At 47.7% G+C, this 17,378-nt stretch overlaps 1 protein-coding gene across 1 annotated transcript in view; it reads right to left on the bottom strand.

Annotated features, from left to right (window-relative positions):
• Positions 1 to 16,981, bottom strand: part of LOC139055004 (uncharacterized) — a 37,271-nt gene extending 20,290 nt beyond the window's left edge. The window contains exons 1-3 of the mRNA XM_070532713.1: positions 16,843 to 16,981; positions 7,584 to 7,644; positions 2,722 to 2,942 (exon numbers count right to left, since the gene is read on the bottom strand). Coding sequence (XP_070388814.1) covers positions 2,722 to 2,942; positions 7,584 to 7,644; positions 16,843 to 16,981 — 421 coding nt within the window. The remainder of the gene's footprint in view (positions 1 to 2,721; positions 2,943 to 7,583; positions 7,645 to 16,842) is intronic.
• Between the last annotated feature and the right edge of the window lie 397 nt (positions 16,982 to 17,378).

Raw genomic sequence — 17,378 nt, 5'->3', positions numbered from 1 at the left:
TTCTCGAGTTTTACATGCTAAACCTATGATCCGATCATCTGGTATGCTGTAGTGGGGTACTCTGAATTAATTCTCACCACCTGGGATTCTTTAACGTGCCCCTAAATCTAAGTACACGGGTGGTTCTTGCATCACTTTTTCAATATTCGGTGTTTGTTAATAAACTAGACTAGCGTCATGCACTCACACGCTGCCATTTGCGAATTGGCTTAAGTCCCCATATTAACTCTTGCCAAAGTGCAACACACTGCATGCACTCTTCATGGCATCCTCTGCTGAAATGCACTTCCATGTGTCAAATCGTAACAAAGTACTAAACTGACCCACACTGATACAATGAGAGTCACCACATTCGAGTGCATGGATTTGAGGATCGGTCGGGCTGTCTTGAGAATGTCAGAAACGAGCCAAAGGTAATGGCGTAAATGAACCCAAAGGATAAAATTCACATTAAAAACAAAATTCCTCGAAAGTGAGATAAAATTACCAACAAAGGCCACGCCTGGACCACAAGAACGGAATGTTGAGCAGGTTTGTACGAGTACATGGTTGGCATGGCAGTGCACGAGAGAATGGAACAGTCGGGAAGACAATTGGACAGGCAATGGCTTCAAAATAACAGACGAAATGTTCGCCTCAAACGAAACATCAATTCTAAGTCAGTGCCTATTTTGTTATCCCGCCCCAGTTTCTAGTCCACCCAAAAAAATATCTTCTTTTGCTTTATGTGGGGGCAATCCAGACAAAGAGTCAAGTCTGACGTCTTGCTTGACAGCTATCGCAGTCCTGCTACAACACAGCTAAGCATTTACAGATTTTCTGCCGAGTCTAATACATCCACTGTTGTTCCTTTGGGTTGGACTCCCCTAAATCCGTATGACACGGAAAGGACAAACAAAATGGAGAAAATCGCAGTCTCGCTATCAAAAACTGCGCACGAAAATGTTGCCCTTCATCAATTGAGTGGTTTATAATTGACACAAATCGTCTGTCCAGGCATTAGTGCTATAAATGCGGATACAAGCAGAACTTGCCATGTACACCATATTTTCCCGCTGACGGGCAGGTTAAAAGTGTACAGTCGCCCAAATCTTTAACTGGTGTGCGGGAGCGGCGACTTTTCCGGGCGTCAGCGCCGTATGACGCGGCGAGGCTGGAAACAGCCTAGTAGACGATGGGCCCAGCTGAGCGCGCTTTGTCCGCATGCGCTATAGCCTCAGACTGTTTCCAGCCTCGCCCCGTCAAACGGCGCTGACGCACGGAAAAGTCGCCGCTCCCGCACACCAGTTAAAGATTTGGGCGACTGTACACACAGCCCTTTCATTCATGAACTATGACGAACTGGTGATGCAAAAGTCAAAGTAGCAAGCATTTATTGCATAGCACTGTCAACACTGCTTAAAAAAATTTAACTTGAAGGTAGTAGGATGAGGCTTTATGTGGATTCTAGTGAGGCGCTCATAAGCGCACAGTAACTAAACAGACTTACTGTAAAAGCAGACACGGAACAATCTTTTTGTAAAAGAATCAAATTATGTGAGCAATAATTGACTGCAGGCATCATGAGAAAAGCAAAGGCATTATTTTGCTGTTGCTGACAGAACGCAGCACGTCCAACATGCCGGCAAACATAACCGGCGAGTCGACTCCGGTTAATTGGACCATCGCGGAACCGCGAGATTTCTTCAAGTATTCAAAATGGAAAATGAACGAACAACAGCTATTACAGGCGACGTCATGCTAAGCGGACAAAGCAAACCGGTGAGTATGTGGGCGTGACGACACGAAACTAGTGGCTTTACGGACAGAAGAAACACCAGCCACTAAAAGAAAAATCAGCAGCACCGTCCGCTAAATTCACATTTTCAAGCTCGATAACGGCTGCACGCATGAGGAGGCGGCGGTTGGGGTCGAAATAACTGAAGCGGCGTGCTTTCTCATTCGAACTAAAGTTTTCCTTCCATAGCCAATGTATGGTTTCTGGCCGGAACTTCCCAGTGAGAGCTAGAAGTCGAACGGAAGTCGATTGTAGTGCTTTTAGCACAATGGTTGTATGAAGTAATCAACAAATGAGCCACAGTGGGTAAGAAAGGCGTTGTAGTCACGCTTAGATCTGCTTGCTTGCCACTACCGGGCAAAACTGGCGAAAACAACCCGCGTGCACTAATGTGCACGGAGTGACTGATGCGAACATATTAACACAGCTTGTGACGGGACATGGCTACACAGGAGACGGCGGTGCTTGACAAGCACGTGCGTGTTGACAAACGAACGCGACTACACAAACTGTTCACGTGCAGCAGACTAAATAAAGTGCACTACGATCTTCGGCACACTCACCGCGATATCTTGTGCACCGGACCCATGCAACCCACACGGCAGAAGACAAAATGAGCAAAAAAGAAATGGGTTAACGTTTAAACAACAAGACGACTACTTCTCGGCCACTCATAAACATCGGCGAAAGCCTTCACTGGCTGGGCCCGTCAAATATCCTTCGAAACAAGTCACTGTAGCAACTCATCGAGGAACATAGGGGTGGCCTTCGCGAAGTGACGTCGCTAAAAGAAACAGAAAAGAACAAATTACCAATGCCTTTCTGGCTCAAGCCTCACAAAGCATAACTAACGGAGCGGGGTTTCTTTTTTTGCGCAGCTGTTACTGGTTTTTTTAGACTATACGTGAATGAGGACAAGTGGAATATAATTGTCGCACACGTACGGTTCCACGTACTCGTCGCTTGCACGCTCGCCCACCGCAGGTCATATGTAGCGACGCATCCAGAGGAGCCAAGGCACAGCGCGAGAATCCGAAGCTTGTCCACTGTAAGAGCAACTGCAATACCGCTACCGCCCGTTAAACGCAACCAGTGCCTTTTATAGAGGAGGCACTGACACAACACGTCCGCCGATTTTGAAGCACCAACGATTGTGTCACGTGACCTATCGCGGGCGTCACCGTCATGCGCCAAATCAGCGCCGTTTCATCGGGCGAGGAGGATAGGGCGCGCGGCGAGCCTTTCCTCTTCTCTGGCTTGGGCGATCTGGCGCGGCGCTACTTGAAAGTATTGCTGTCGCGTGCTACTGAACGATTTCGAGATGTTTTAGATCGTACTTTGTGAAATTTACGCCATATCCGTTCATATATGGTGGTCAGGGAAGCCTTTCGGTGCATCCGTAACCACAGTAGGAAGAAATATGTATTGGGGGCGCAAAAATGTGACCCACAAATGTGACCCACGGTGTACGCACATTATCAGTCGCGGTGTGTGTATGTCTTGTGAACTATTTTGCTTATATCGGTTTTAATTCAACAAAGAAAACCGGTGTCTCTGTATTCCCAGCATTAAATGATAAATCGACTCACTGTCTGATCGCTTGGCGTAGGGAGTAAAACATAAGAGCGCATGCTCGTGCACGGCCAACCTAAGCCTACCACGAAACATCTAAGCGGCCGGCGCTATTAAATATTTGTGCTCCACCGGCATCGTTCTCGGGCATTTCAAGTCTAGTATACTTGAAATTACTATGTCTACGCAAGTAAGCTGTGCGCTTCGGCATTGCCTCTTTCGCCTGTATACAGCCATAATATATTAGAGGGATCGCATAAAAAGAATGCGACGGCCATTTTTGAGGACAAAATTTTCGTAATACGTGTGAGTGCGTCGTAGAGAACGGAACGAACACAACCGAAAAAAAAATTGGTTATGATCCTCTTTTTTTTTTTGAAAAAGCAAGATAAAATGGGCTAACGCCGTAGTACGACCTCGCATAGTCACGCCGCACAACGTTTATAAATCTATAACCGCTGAGGCCGTATGCTTGGACCATGTGGTATATAGAACAAAGATATCTGTAATCCAGCACCTATCACTGCTTAGGACGCTCGCGCAGTTCGTAAACAATCTCTTTGCTGGACAAGCCTAATTCAGACTGTAATGCATGCTGCTATTGCTTGCCAAAACTATTTCATTAAGGGGCGGAAACCTCATCCATCGAACCAAGTAGTCACGCAATGTAACCTGCAGCGAACAGTTTGAACGCTTGTCAAGGTAAAACAGCACAACTGCTATCATAGCAGAATGGTACCCACGCTGTTACGATCGTCCAGTATGTTTCATGGCTCCTAAACCGCAGCTTTGAAATAGACGATAATACTGCGATAAGGTCACATTAGTGAATGGAACATTCAGAAATACACAACTGATCTCCGAGGCTGATTGTAGGCTCAAATATGCGCGCACACATCGCGCTGTGTGTTCCGTCCACCTCAACGCCAGCAGAAACTCCGGCCATGACGCCTTACACTACTTCAGCACGTCTCACAGAACCATTTAACTCGCAGAAGACGCACGCCATACTAAACAGACCTCACGACCGCGAAAACAAATGCCAGAACCTACCGCCGAGCGTATACCTGCCATGCAAAACACCGATTTCACCCAAGCCAGTATGGTGGCGCTGCTCATAGGCGGCGCCACTGCGTTCACAATATGGCGGCGACGAAAAAACTGTATAGGTACAGTGAACTAGAAGCAATTCAGTGCAACGAGCGGCGGGGACCGCGCCTTGCGGCGCGTGTCCGTGCTTTATAAGACACACTCGAAATCATAAGGCCAGCTCAAACACCTCTGCGCGCATAAAGTAACCAAAAAATAATGGCAAACCCACGCTGAATTACTTTAAAACAGCGGCTGTATACACAACCAAATACGCTTTCTATTTTCTTGTGTACCACGTACGCTGCAGAGGCGCACCCAGGCGAGCTTTTAAGAGCGGTCGATTTCAGTGGAGAAGCGCGGTCGTGCCACTGGAAAGTAGTCTAGTACACTGTAGTATAGGCACTGGCCGAGGGCGCTATTCCGGACATTCCGCTATTCCGCTTCGGTGCGTGACGTAGACGCGACGTGAATAAAATGGCGCTGATGGCCGCATTTTGCTTTTGCCACGTGACGCCAAATTGACGTTTTGCCTAAAATACTTAAATGAAGGCCCTGAATGTAGCGTTATCGGTAAAGCAAAGCACTTTTCCTCCGCAATAAAGATAAAGCAGCTAGCTCAAAGTGTATGATTATTCCGTTGAAAACGCTTCTCGCTTCCGTCGTCTGCAGCGTACAAGCATAGAGAAAGAAATGGTACAAGCCGTCGCCTGCTTCAATACCTCAGATGCGTGTCCACGGGAAATGGAATTAGCCATCGTATGTTGGCGCCAACGCGCCTGTTTTCTTGCTTGAGACAACATACGCGACCTACCAGTGGTGATGCGCGCACGTTCTAGGCCACGTTATCTCTATCTCGTGAACCGCAAGTGACTCAGCCCGACTCGGCTCGCTAAAAAACGGTCGAATATCACCAATAGCGTTGCGCGCACCAGAGATATCCACTAGCGCGATGCAAGCCCCGGCGCTACCATCTCTTGTTCACTTCGCTGGTTACTCCCACCGCGGGAGGAAAGTTCAAGACGCCGCCTTGCGTACATTTCGTTTTATAAATTAGAAAGACGCCATTGTCATAACGTTTGATTGCGCGAAAAGGCATTATATTGATTACAATAAAAATGCAGCAGTGAAAAGCGGTCATCATTGCCGAAAGGTTGCTATGTTCAACCAATATTATTTCGTATAAACGCGTTCTTTTAAACAATGATGGCCCCAAACACAAATTCTTACACCACCCGAGAGCGATGCAAATACTGTGAGCACGCGTTATGAACAAAATATTTTCATCACGCTAAACGACGGGGAAAATGGGGCGGTACGCATTCCTCTCGGCTGCCATTGCATATGACTGCTCATTAGCATAATTCGCGCGGATCGTCGCACCACAAATTGTGGCAGAAAAACTCAGCAATGGCGGCCCAGCGCAACGTCACGCACCGTCAAAATGACGTTTACGAAACAATCCTTCCTGTGACGCTCCTCACCGGATATTCCTTCAGCCAACCAGCAAGCTGGCATGGCGCATATCTTGGATCACCACCACATATTCCCCAAATTGAAGATGTATTGCACTCGCTTCTGTACGCTACTGCTCACATTCTTTTTGAAGCGCTAACGTCGCAGTATAGCTGGCAAGGACCCAAAAAATGTATTAGTCCATAAAATTGGCCGCTACACGTCACGTTTTGTCATCTTGATGAAAACGCAAAATTGCATTTTGCAAAACTTGCGCTTCCCGACACAAATTTCAAAGCACGTGACCACTCGATGGCCAACCAGATCAATGATCAATGATCCTCAAACCTTCAAGAAAGAACAAGCTTGAAGTTCACTGGGGCGGACTCGTTAAAGTGTTGCAGAATCTTTCAAATACTAACTATGCTCTGAAAATGCCCGGTCGCAGGAAGGAGGGGAGGATATACCACTGCAATTTGACGAAGCCGTGCTTAGAGCGGAGCGGAGTCGTTAACTGTACCATCAAGGAGCAAGATGGCACTAGTACAGAGATTAAGGAGTATAAGGCGACCTCCAACTCTGAAATCAGCCTAGAAGAAGCAGTAAAACATTCGGTAAGCTCGCACGCTCTTAGACCCGAGCAGCTAGATGCCCTAACAGGGCTGCTGGGAGAATATGTCGACAGATTCAGTGATCGGCCAGGTAGAACCGAAATAATAATACATGAAATAGAGCTTACATCAACCGAACCCGTAAGAACAATGCCTTACAGGGTGTCTCCACGACAGAGAGAAATTATGGAGGCAGAGATACAGCGCATACTAGCGTTGGGAGTAATTGAGCCTCCTGATAATGACTACACGTCACCTCTAATACTTGTGGAAACCCCTAACAAGGACCCTCGTCCGTGTGTTGGCTAGAGGAAATTACATGCCATCACTAGGGATCGGCTGTACCCGATGCCCAACATTGAGGAACGAATTGAAAGAGTTAGCGCTGCTAAATACATTTCAACTATAGATCTCGTGCGGGGATACTGGCAAGTTCCCCTTTCAGGAAGTGCCAGTCGCTATTGTTACGTTTCGCCTACGACGCGCGGTATAGCCGGCGCGGATGCAACGGACGCCGGGGCTTCATTCAAAGCGGCGGACATTTTGGCCCGTTCAGCGCTGCCGCAACGCCTCCCCGCCAAGCGCGTCCAGGCATGTTTCAATGCCACGTGTCTTCGTGTGTGCGTGTGCGTGTGTGTGCATGTTGGTGCCCACGCTTGTCAAAGCGCGGCAGCTGGGGAGAGGGGCTCCCCAAGTGTCAAGCGAGGAGGTCTGACCGGCGCTGGCCCGGCGGATGCGTCACCTTCTAGTCTCAACGTGCCCGAGCGGCGCCGCCACGTGCGCCTCTGACGAGGCGTTCCTTCTTGCCCTCAACTCCGAGAGTATAAAAGCAGCTGCACCCGGACGCCGAGAGAGGCTCCGAATTCTTCCGTCGAGTAGCGTGCTCTCCCGTCTCTCCACTTCGGTCGACCTGACCGGCCGCTCTTTTGCGATGCTAGAATAAACAAGTTGTTCTGTTAGCAGTCGACTCATGCTTTGCCAGGACCTTCGGATGCTTCCAGTTGTGCCCCAGGCCGCCAGGCCAACGCTACCCTTGGGGCTTGCGACCCATTTGCAACACTATGCCGCATTTATCTCACCTGTAGGCACTTTTCGCCCTCTCACCCTCAGCTTCGGGCTGAGGAAAGCGCCGGTTATCTTCTATAAGTTAATGGATATTGTCCTAAAAGACTTGCAGGAGTTCGCATTGCCATATCGTCTGGGTTTTCCCTAATTTTGCAGCACTTTTCGTGCAAAATTGGCAACTGGAAACAAGAGTCGCAAGGAGTTGCGAAATTAGTAGATCTACTAAGGGAGAGAGCCAAGGCAACAGCCAAACAGGAAGAAAAATCGAATATTAAAGGGACCCTGAAACGATTTTGGCGATTTTCTACAAACGTACTGAGTCGTTAGAGTAGGTTCTTCTGATCATTAATTGATGCATCTAAGTGCTCTGCGTAAAGCGCGTAATTTATTATAAGGTTTTAAAAATACCCATCGCTGGGGATCGCAGCGCACTGCTCGGCGGAATTTTAAGCCGCCCCTACCCATATGATGCAAATAACCCATATTACGTCACATGGGCGAGCTATCTGATTGGCTGACCAGGGCGCGTGGTTGATAATTTTTCCAACTTTATGGTGAACAAATGAAGCTCGTAATAGTTGGAATGTAAGTTACTTTGTTTTTGTAAAAAGAAAATAACTTAAAGAGAATACACAAGAATAGTTTTTTAGTACACTTCAGCACTTCCGGCACACAGCAAGTGTCGTCTGCTTGTGTTACAACGTACTCCATTTTGACGAGAGCTCCGCGGTCAGAGTCGGTCTCAGTCTTTTCGCGAGCACTATGATTCGACTTTGTTGCCTTGTGGACTGCAAACCTAGCGACCTGCAAACATGCGAGTCCAGTATTAGGGCAAGCGCAAGGGGACAGGGTCTGGCCGCTTGACTGTGCCGGGATGAGCCACGAGATGAGCAGAAGGGCAAATGTGAATGGTCTGCACGGTGCAGCCACCTGGTGGCACAGAGCTCAACCATACACAGTAGCAGCAACGAAGTGTATTCTTTGTTGCTGGTGTGTATTTTTCGCAGGAGTGTAATCATCAACACGTTGAGTTATAAATGTTTAAAATGCTTTACACTTGGTTAGAGCAATATTAGCGCTTTGTTTGACTGGTTAAGCGCTGCGCCAGCAAGTGTCTGGACCGTGCAGACCGATCAGGCTGCTCACGTACGTCTACGCTAAAGTTCCTTCATCAGCTTGAGTTTATGCCTCCAGTCATTTGCCGAAATGACCAGCTTGCCTGTTTTTAGCGGAGTACCGGACACGTTCGGCGCTACGACAGAATGCTCGCAACGCACGCTGCTTCGATAGCTCTCGGTCGACGGCCAAGCGGCTAGCGGAGAGGTCTCGCGCGGGAGGGGGCGTGCTCCTAAACAACCGGAAGTGAGCGATGTGACGTCGCATCGTGACGCTGAACCAGTGAAGGCGGAGCTTAGCGCCGCTCGCTCGGCGAGAGAGTTGAGGAGGAAAAGCATAGCTAGGGAGGAGGGTAACTTCTAATCGCTTGCAGCTCCATTAATACGTAACGCTTCACTTAAATTGTGGTGCGAATGTTCTACTTAAGCTGTACCCTACGCGCCTACAAAATTTGTCCGAACCGTTTCAGGGGCCCTTTAACGAATTTAACCGTTGTTTATGAAAATCTTTATGAATCAACATCTTTTAATTTAAAAAAAAGTAGAGAAAACGCCACCGGAAGTGGAGAACAATTCCGCGTCTTCCGGAAATTCAGACCACTTGGGGTTCCTTAACGTGTACCTAAATCTAAGTACATGGGTGTTTTCGCATTTCGCCCCAATGGAAAATGCGGCCGCCGTAGCCGGGATCGGGGTTCAATTCCGTGACCTCGGGCTTCGCAGCACAACAATATAGCCACTAAGCAACCATGGCAGGTTTTTACGAACGGCCGGAAAAGGTACCGACCTACAAAATTTTCCCAGCCAGCCGCAGTTGCGAGGGTGGCTAGCTTCCCAGAAGCGACCATGGAAGCCTTCCCCACCTGCAATGGCGACTCGTTTTGTAAGGACGAGAGTGTGCCGCATCAACATCCCCTCGGCGTCGCTATGACTAAACGCGGTCGGCGGGCCAAGTATTGTTTGTGGAATCGCCACCGCCTTCACGGTTCGCTAGGAGCAGGGGAGCCCCTGGGAGATATTTTGCGGTGCCGCCTCAGCAGCCGATTTACGCTCGAGCCGCCCATCGCCGCAAGCCGCACCGCACGCTTGCCGTCGTGCGAAAAATTGCACGTGTCCAGCACTTGTGCACAAATTACCATTGTGTGCACAGTGTATACCTTACACAGTGTAAGCCGAAATTTGTGCACAAGTGTTTGATATGTGCAATATTTCGCGCGCCCGCACGCGTGCGGTGCGGCTTGCGGCGATGTGCAGCTCGAACGTAAATCGGCCCTTAGAAGTCATGGACAGACGCGGCGGCCATTGTCTGCAGAGTCAACACTGGGAGGAAGAGGCGCCTGCTCGGGTCAAGCACCGTGTCTGCGAGAACCCACTCACATCGGCGTGGTCAGTGAAACATGTGGAGAAGTGTGTGTGTAACCCCCCCCCCTCCAAACGCGGGTCGGCTACGATGACTTTGAACGCTCCGAATTGGTAGCAGGTTGAACAGCCATTTCTCCCTCACCTAGGCATCTAGAGAAGACAGAGTGTTCATAAGCAGCTGTTGTGCCGCTGCTGAGAGTGCATCCTCTTTCAGTCATGTTAGACTGATGAACTGTAACGTTCTCATGTAAGTACTGTAAATAAACCCATATTCCTCTTTCTCGATGAGAACAAGTCTCTCCCTTCAACAACGTCCTCAGGGTGGATAAGTTGGACGACGGCATGGGCCAGGTATACCCTCTATTTCATGCCCGACTCCAAACATTAAAAGGTATACTTTTGAAGAGTGAAATGCTCCCACTCTATACACTTTGTCCATTTCTGCTGCATACCTCATTGCTTCCGTCGATGAAAATACTCTTAAAGAACAGCAGACGCTCCGCAGGTATAAAGTATGACGTCATTTTGAAAAGACCGCATGACGACGACTTTGTTTGCTTCTGTGATTATCTGGCGGAGCAGCACAACCCCGCGTGGGCCGGCGGCCTTGGTTGTCAACTGCTGTTTTTTTTTTTAAGTTGTACGCTACCATAGAAATCTTTATTTTACACTTTCGCTTTTTTCATTGTTCTTGGCAGTGTTCTTCATGCGCTTCTTTCCTGCGCGAGTCCATTTGATGTGGTTCCTTGTTTGCCTAGTGGGGAGAGGTGTATCTCACAGGCGTACTGTGAGATACACCTTATTTAATTTCTCTTTTGTGGGTTTACACGTCTTTATGGCGAATGGTGGGCGTTATTAACATTTGTACTAGTCAGAGTACCCCCCTCCCTCATTTGCAAAGAAATGTTACCTTGGGTTGGGCCCCCCCGAAAAAAAATCCTGGGCACGGGCCTGGGGAGAGGCCCTTGAAACACGTTCAAAGCCTTCGCTTTGAAACAAGCACCATATACGCGGCTCACGCCGTTTGGACATAGCTTAATCAGCATCCAAAGCGCTTTTGCATGTTCTCTGAAGTGCTAAAGCTTCGTGTAGTCCACCCAGCCGCCGTCAACGATATCTCCCGAAACAGAGGTTTGCTAAGCGGGGCAACGGCGTCATACGCACCAGTTGTAAACGCGTAGGCAAAGGAGGCAGTTGAGGCAAGCAATGGCAACCACGTGATCAAACATTGCAGCACCCACGGGATCGCCACGAAAAGGGTCAATATGATCGGCCAGCAGCGTGAAGCCGATGTCTCTGGCTACTCAAAACGTTAACGCTCGGTCTTATGCAGCCCCACGCATCCGGGCCATTACCCGTGGCCGAGCCAGCGCCGACGGGGTCGGCAACATAGGTCGGTCTGTTTACTGCCCAAGCAATTCAAGCCGACATGTGTTTAGAAAAAGTTTATTTCAACGAGAGACGATACGAACACTCAGTGGCGTAGCTAGGTTGTCTGGCACCCGGGGCCCATAGGTCTGCATTCTGTCAACGCCCCACCCCCCTTCCCAGGTGTTTTCAGGAAGGCGAGGGTATTCAAAACTTTTGAAGGGGGGAGGGAGTGATGTTTTAGCACCAGCACAGCGCCTTGGATCCCCCCTCCCTACCATTCACTTTCATTCCCAGAGATCGCTAATGTAGCAGGCATACAGGCTGTTTTATTTTCTGCACCAAATAACACAGGGTGCTGCACTAATAACTTGTGATAGGCGCATTTGCACATCTGCTGTCAGACTCTAAGGCTTGGCAGCCGGCACAAGAAAAGTTATAATTAGCGATTTTATAGGTAGTATTACATCTGCAAAATTGAAGCCTGACAGTGATGTGTTGCCCAACAACTTCGCAAAAACCGTGGTATCTACTACGGCATGCAATATTTTGGCTTTCGCCAACCCTGAATCCAAACGAAAATTAAATCGCGTGTCAGTCACGCTGATCTACCCACTCTATCAGAAAACGCCACCTGCTTCCTTGCTGCGCGGCCGCCAATGCCATGACAATCACGAGTTCTTTTCATTCAGATCCATAAAGCCTTTCTTTATTTGCTGCTATTGACAAACGTTATCATTCGCGAGCTGCGGTACCGCCACAAAATTAGAAACGGAATAGAGCACGCTCCGCGTCGATTCCTGGCGTCACCTTGCAAAAAAAGAGAAGGCCACCATGGAGCCCGTGCCAGCGAAAGCTTGCGCTGTTGTTGGTCTGCACTCGCATTGGAGAGGATAGAGAGATCGACGGCACTTGTGTAATATTTCGTATTTTTTTCGGTACTGCCATACTGGGCCGCCTTAAATGCTAAAGTACTGCAGGCTCTAGCACCTAAGACAATTTTCTTTAGAGAAGTTTCTGTTGCTTTAACTATACGACTTTGGGTCCTCAATTCCCGAATTGCAATGTTTCCTCTATAATTGCTAATTAAGCAGTTGTTTAAGATATGCTTATTAATTATCAGCCATATTTTGCACAATGCTGAGCTCCAAGTGGTCAAAAAGACACATAACCTGTTAGAATACCGCGAGATATCCTCACAATATTCACCTTTATGTGAAATTCCGTGCAGCTGAAACAGGATATTATACTTGTGACTTGAAGTCACACAACAACAACAACAGAAGGAGGAGGTGCAGAAGGAAAGATAGGAAGGTCAAGCAGACGCTCGTCCGGTTTGCTACCCTAGACAGAGGAAAGTGTTTAAGGGAAGAAAATAAAGGAGAAGGAGGGAAGAAGGTACTATCAATGTGAATACGTGCGGTTGTCCATAACTTCACGTCTATAATCGGTCACTGAGGCCCGTCAATTTCATGAAACGTAGCGCAGTGCCCGCGTCGCCTTGTGAGCTTGCAACGCGTGGGGTCATGGTCCAAGAATCTTAGCCTCTAAAATGGTATGCTATCTGATCGGTCTAACACCGCCCGAAGAACGTCGCTTTTGATCTCATAGAGATTACAAAAATGCAACACGTGCGCTATCGTCTCTTCACATTCGCACGATTCTTTGTGATGTCTTTGTGGACTGACCGTGCGGAATCATCAGCAAGGTCATTTCCGACGATGCCACAGTGCCCCGGAAGCCATCAGAAGATGATGTCATGTCCGTTTATGAGGGCTTAATGCAGAGCCTCTCTGCTCTCGAACACCAGTTGTTCATGGGTCTTCCGTCGTAAGGCTAACTGCAGACTCTGGAGGGCTGCCTTGGAGTCACAAAAAACTACCCACTTTCGAGGTTTGGCGTACGTGTGCCATGTAATTAACAGTGGCACGTAGAGCGGCAAGTTCTGTTGCCGTAGAGGTCGTTATATGGGACACTTTGAACTTAATTGTGACTTGTATAGGCCGGGATAATAACAACGCCTGTGGAGCTGGTAGCTGAGACAGGTCCATCGGTGCAAATGTGCGTTCTTTGTTCATATGTCTCGTTCAGTAATGACAGTGTGAACTGACGTAGAGCCACTGTTGATTCACGGGTCTTCGTAATTCCCGGAATCGTGAGGCGTATACTTGTGACTAACAGTGTTCTTGCTGCTGGGTAAAGCCCGACGGAAGGTAGCCTTGATGTGTCGTAACAAGTTTGGAAAATGTGGACTGAGGACTTTGTCCTGGCAAAGCAACGACAAAGTGACTGGGTAATGTGTGCCCTAAGGTTGTCAATCGCTATGTATGTTGGAACCAAGTGTATAGTCTCTAGTAAACATCAGTGTTGCGCGAGTCGAGGCTCATTGTGGTAGTCAATGACATTGCGGTAGAGTCTGACCTTGCAAACTTTCGAAGGTACGAATGTTTGTTTTGCATGTGTTCGCCAACCACGGCAAGCTGTAACGTAAAGAGCCCAGAAACAGTGCTCTGTACAGCTGCAGCATAGACCGCACCAACGTGCCCCAGTTTTTTCCGTGCAGGAACCTCATTATAGGTACAATCGAAATTATCTCCGCTTCAGGTAGATGCAGTGGGGGCTCCATAAAGGCCCCTGTCAATAATCACATCTAAGAAGCGGTGATAGTTCTGCTATTGGTACTCTGGCCATTGAGAGAAACAGTGTACGGTGCTATGGGTTCGCGCGTAAACGCGATTAACGCACATTTTTCGATGGAGCCACTACGGCCCTGTTTGCGGAGATACGAACAAGTTCGGGTGGCTGCCCGCTGAATTCTTGCGCGCACTTGAAGACGAGTCACCGCAGAAGACTAAAGACAAATATCATCATCGTACGTTGATAGGTGAATTGTCTTACGTAATATTTCAGCAAGGCCAACCATAGTTAGGTTAAAGAGAATAGGACTCAATACCCCGCCCTGTGGGACGCCACCGTGACAACAACAACAAAATGACAAAGAGATGGTCAGCTATGACTAGGAAACAGTGTTTTTATTCAACACAGCGAAACTAATACAAACTACACAAAACTGATAAATGGAAGGGTGTAGGATTGGGCTTGTTGGTAAAACTGCTTGAAAGTTTCAGTAACAGCGCAAGGACAGTAGAGGAGACAAAAGAGAGAACGGAGCGCTCTGTTCTCTCTTCTGTGCCCTCTGCTGTCCTTGCGCTGTTATTCAAACTTTAAAGGATGATAAATGGAACACTGCATGCATGTACACTGACGATACAAACCATGGTGGGATATGAGCGCACCGCACCAGCGTCCCGCACATAAAACGTTCCGCTATCATTTACGCCAAGTCAAGCTGGCGGAAAGAGGGGGGGTCTTCAGACATGTATGACACCCCTCCTCCACCTGGAACTCAGGGCCCACACATCCACATCCACATTTTAATTAAACATGTTCGATCATTTCCCTACCTTTGCTGCAGCAAGCACATGCTTTTTCTTCCTTCTTATATCTCGCTTTATAAGTGCGTGTTCTAAGGCATCCTGATCTCGCTTCGAAAAGTAATGAGCTTCCCTTAGAGTTATCATAAATTGTATGTTTCCTTATTTCGTTCTTTCCTCTTAAGTAGTTATACTCATGGCAGGTTTCTTTTCCATTGCCGCCAACGATGAGATTATTTCAGCCTCTCCAACTTTCCGCTTGGCGTTCTTTGTTGCTTTCTTGATCACCCTACATGCCGCACACTTGCTGGTAAGCATCCTAGTTCTTTTCCTCCAATGTGAATCAATGTTTTTCCGGTACAGATATCTCAACACTCACCCACCCATTTATTTTCTTCCATATTGCTCAGTCGTTCTTTATAACCAATTTTACTGTGAGCTCCCTTCACTTCAAAACTAGTCCAGCCCATATCACCCTGCACAGCTTCATTTGTAGTCTTCCCGTGAGCGCCCAGTGCGAGGCGTCCCACTGACCCTCAGTTCCCGTGGAGTCCTGCTTGTACCCCTGATTTAAAGCAAACAACCGCATTTACAAAAGTAAGTCCTGGAATCATTACACCTTTTCACCTATACCCCGGAGCACCTCGTACCTATTGTATCTCCATAACGCTCTAACCTTCAATATGGCTGCATTTCTCTTCCCCTTTGCGGTTATTGCTATATGGAAGCACATTCCTGTGCTTCCATATATCTATTGCCTTCGTTTATCCATATACCAAGGTATTTCTCGACCAAGGTATTTGTCCATATACCAAGGTATTTTTACCGAGGTATTTAATCTCGACAGGCGCTCAGCTGAGCGCCTGTCGAGATTCAGCCAGCCAGCCATACGTCCTCTTTCTCGTTGACCACTCTTCGGTGCCCCGCATACTGTTTGTTGAGGCGTGAACCCACTATGCACCTAAGAGCGTCACAATATTATTACGATATCATCGAGTGATGTTGAAGGTACGAGCCGCCGCGAGAATGACGACGAAGTGGGTCTGTGCCTTTTGCCGCGAGCGAGTGTCGGCCTTGTGATCTGGCTCCAGTGTAAATAACCTGTATATAGCTTCTTTATTCTGTGTCTTTCCACACGTAACAATATTCTTTTACCCGAGACACTTCCTGGCCCTGTATTGCCGCTGTCTATTCACTGTTTTCGTTGAATACTATAACACCTGATTTCCTAACACTAAATTTCAGACATAAATTCTCGCCTTCCTGTCCACAGACATTAACCAGACGTTGCAAATCACTTTGCCTGTTAGCTAGCAGCACCATGTCGTCCGCATAAAATAACCGTGGAAGCTGCTGCTCTACTACTGTACCCGCCTGTTTTTATGAGAGATTAAACACGATATTACTTCCTTCTAGTGCCATCTCCATCCTCACCGTGTACATCATAAGCAGCAGTGGGGATAAAGGGCACCCCTGCCTCAGTCCCTTGTTGATATGAACTTTCTCCTCGCTCCTCATCCCTTCCCATTCAACGCAAATGGTATTTTCTAGGTAAATCTCTCTCAAAAGCTGCAGACAATCGTTATCTAAGCCTTCCCCTTCCAGAATATCCCACAAGATGTTGCGGTCTACGTTGTCGTAGGCTCCTGTAATGTCTAAAAAGGCCACATAGAACGGTCTGCTTTCTGCCTTTGATATTTCAATACACTGAGTAAGAACAAACAAGTTATCATTCAACCGCCTACCTATTCTGAAGCCATTCTGAAACTCTCACAAAATGCCATTATTCTCTGCCCATGCTCGAAGCTTTAATTTGATTGCCTGCATTACTAGCCTGTATATTAGCGATGTAATGGTCAATGGTCTATACGAGTGAACTCTATCTTTCTCCCCCTTACCTTTATAAATTAAATTCATTCTACTTTGTCGCGAACTGTCTGGTATTCTTCTATCTTTTAAAGTTTTTTCGACTGCTTTCACCAGAGCTTCCTTACTTTTTGGTCCTAGTTCATTAATCAGCTTAGCGGGAAGCTCGTTTAGCCCTGTGGCTGTGCGCTTAGGAATTTTCTCTTCGGCTTTCTTCCAGTTGACATTTGTCAGCACCAGCTCCTTTTCAATCTGGTTCTCTTTCATGCTCTCATTTTCTTCAAATACAACCTCGTCGTTGCCTTGGATAGATTCGGCTGTTATTTTTCGGACGTAACTTGATGCCGGTTCCCCTTCTAGTATGTTTCCATCTTCTTCAAGGATATGTTTTTGTATTGTTTTGACTTCCTGGCTAATAAGTTTATGTGGTTACAAAATAATCTAGGTGCAGCCTTCTTTTTGTCACGTATTTCTGAAACCAATGTTCACTTTCACCTTTTATCTTTGCTTTCACCAGTAATTGAACCATAGACTTTTTCTCCCGGTATATTTCCCATTCACTGGCTACTTCATCGCGCGGCAACTGCGCCTTCTTTGCCTGCCTGTGCTCTAAGGATGCTTTCTGTCGTTCGGCGATCACTTCTGGTATCTCCCGGTTCAACCA

This window comes from Dermacentor albipictus, chromosome 1, assembly GCF_038994185.2.
Source record: "Dermacentor albipictus isolate Rhodes 1998 colony chromosome 1, USDA_Dalb.pri_finalv2, whole genome shotgun sequence".
NCBI classification, from domain to species: Eukaryota; Metazoa; Arthropoda; class Arachnida; order Ixodida; family Ixodidae; genus Dermacentor; species Dermacentor albipictus.
The sequence above is the reverse complement of the archived record's forward strand: the minus strand, read 5'-3'. Positions and strand labels throughout refer to the sequence as shown.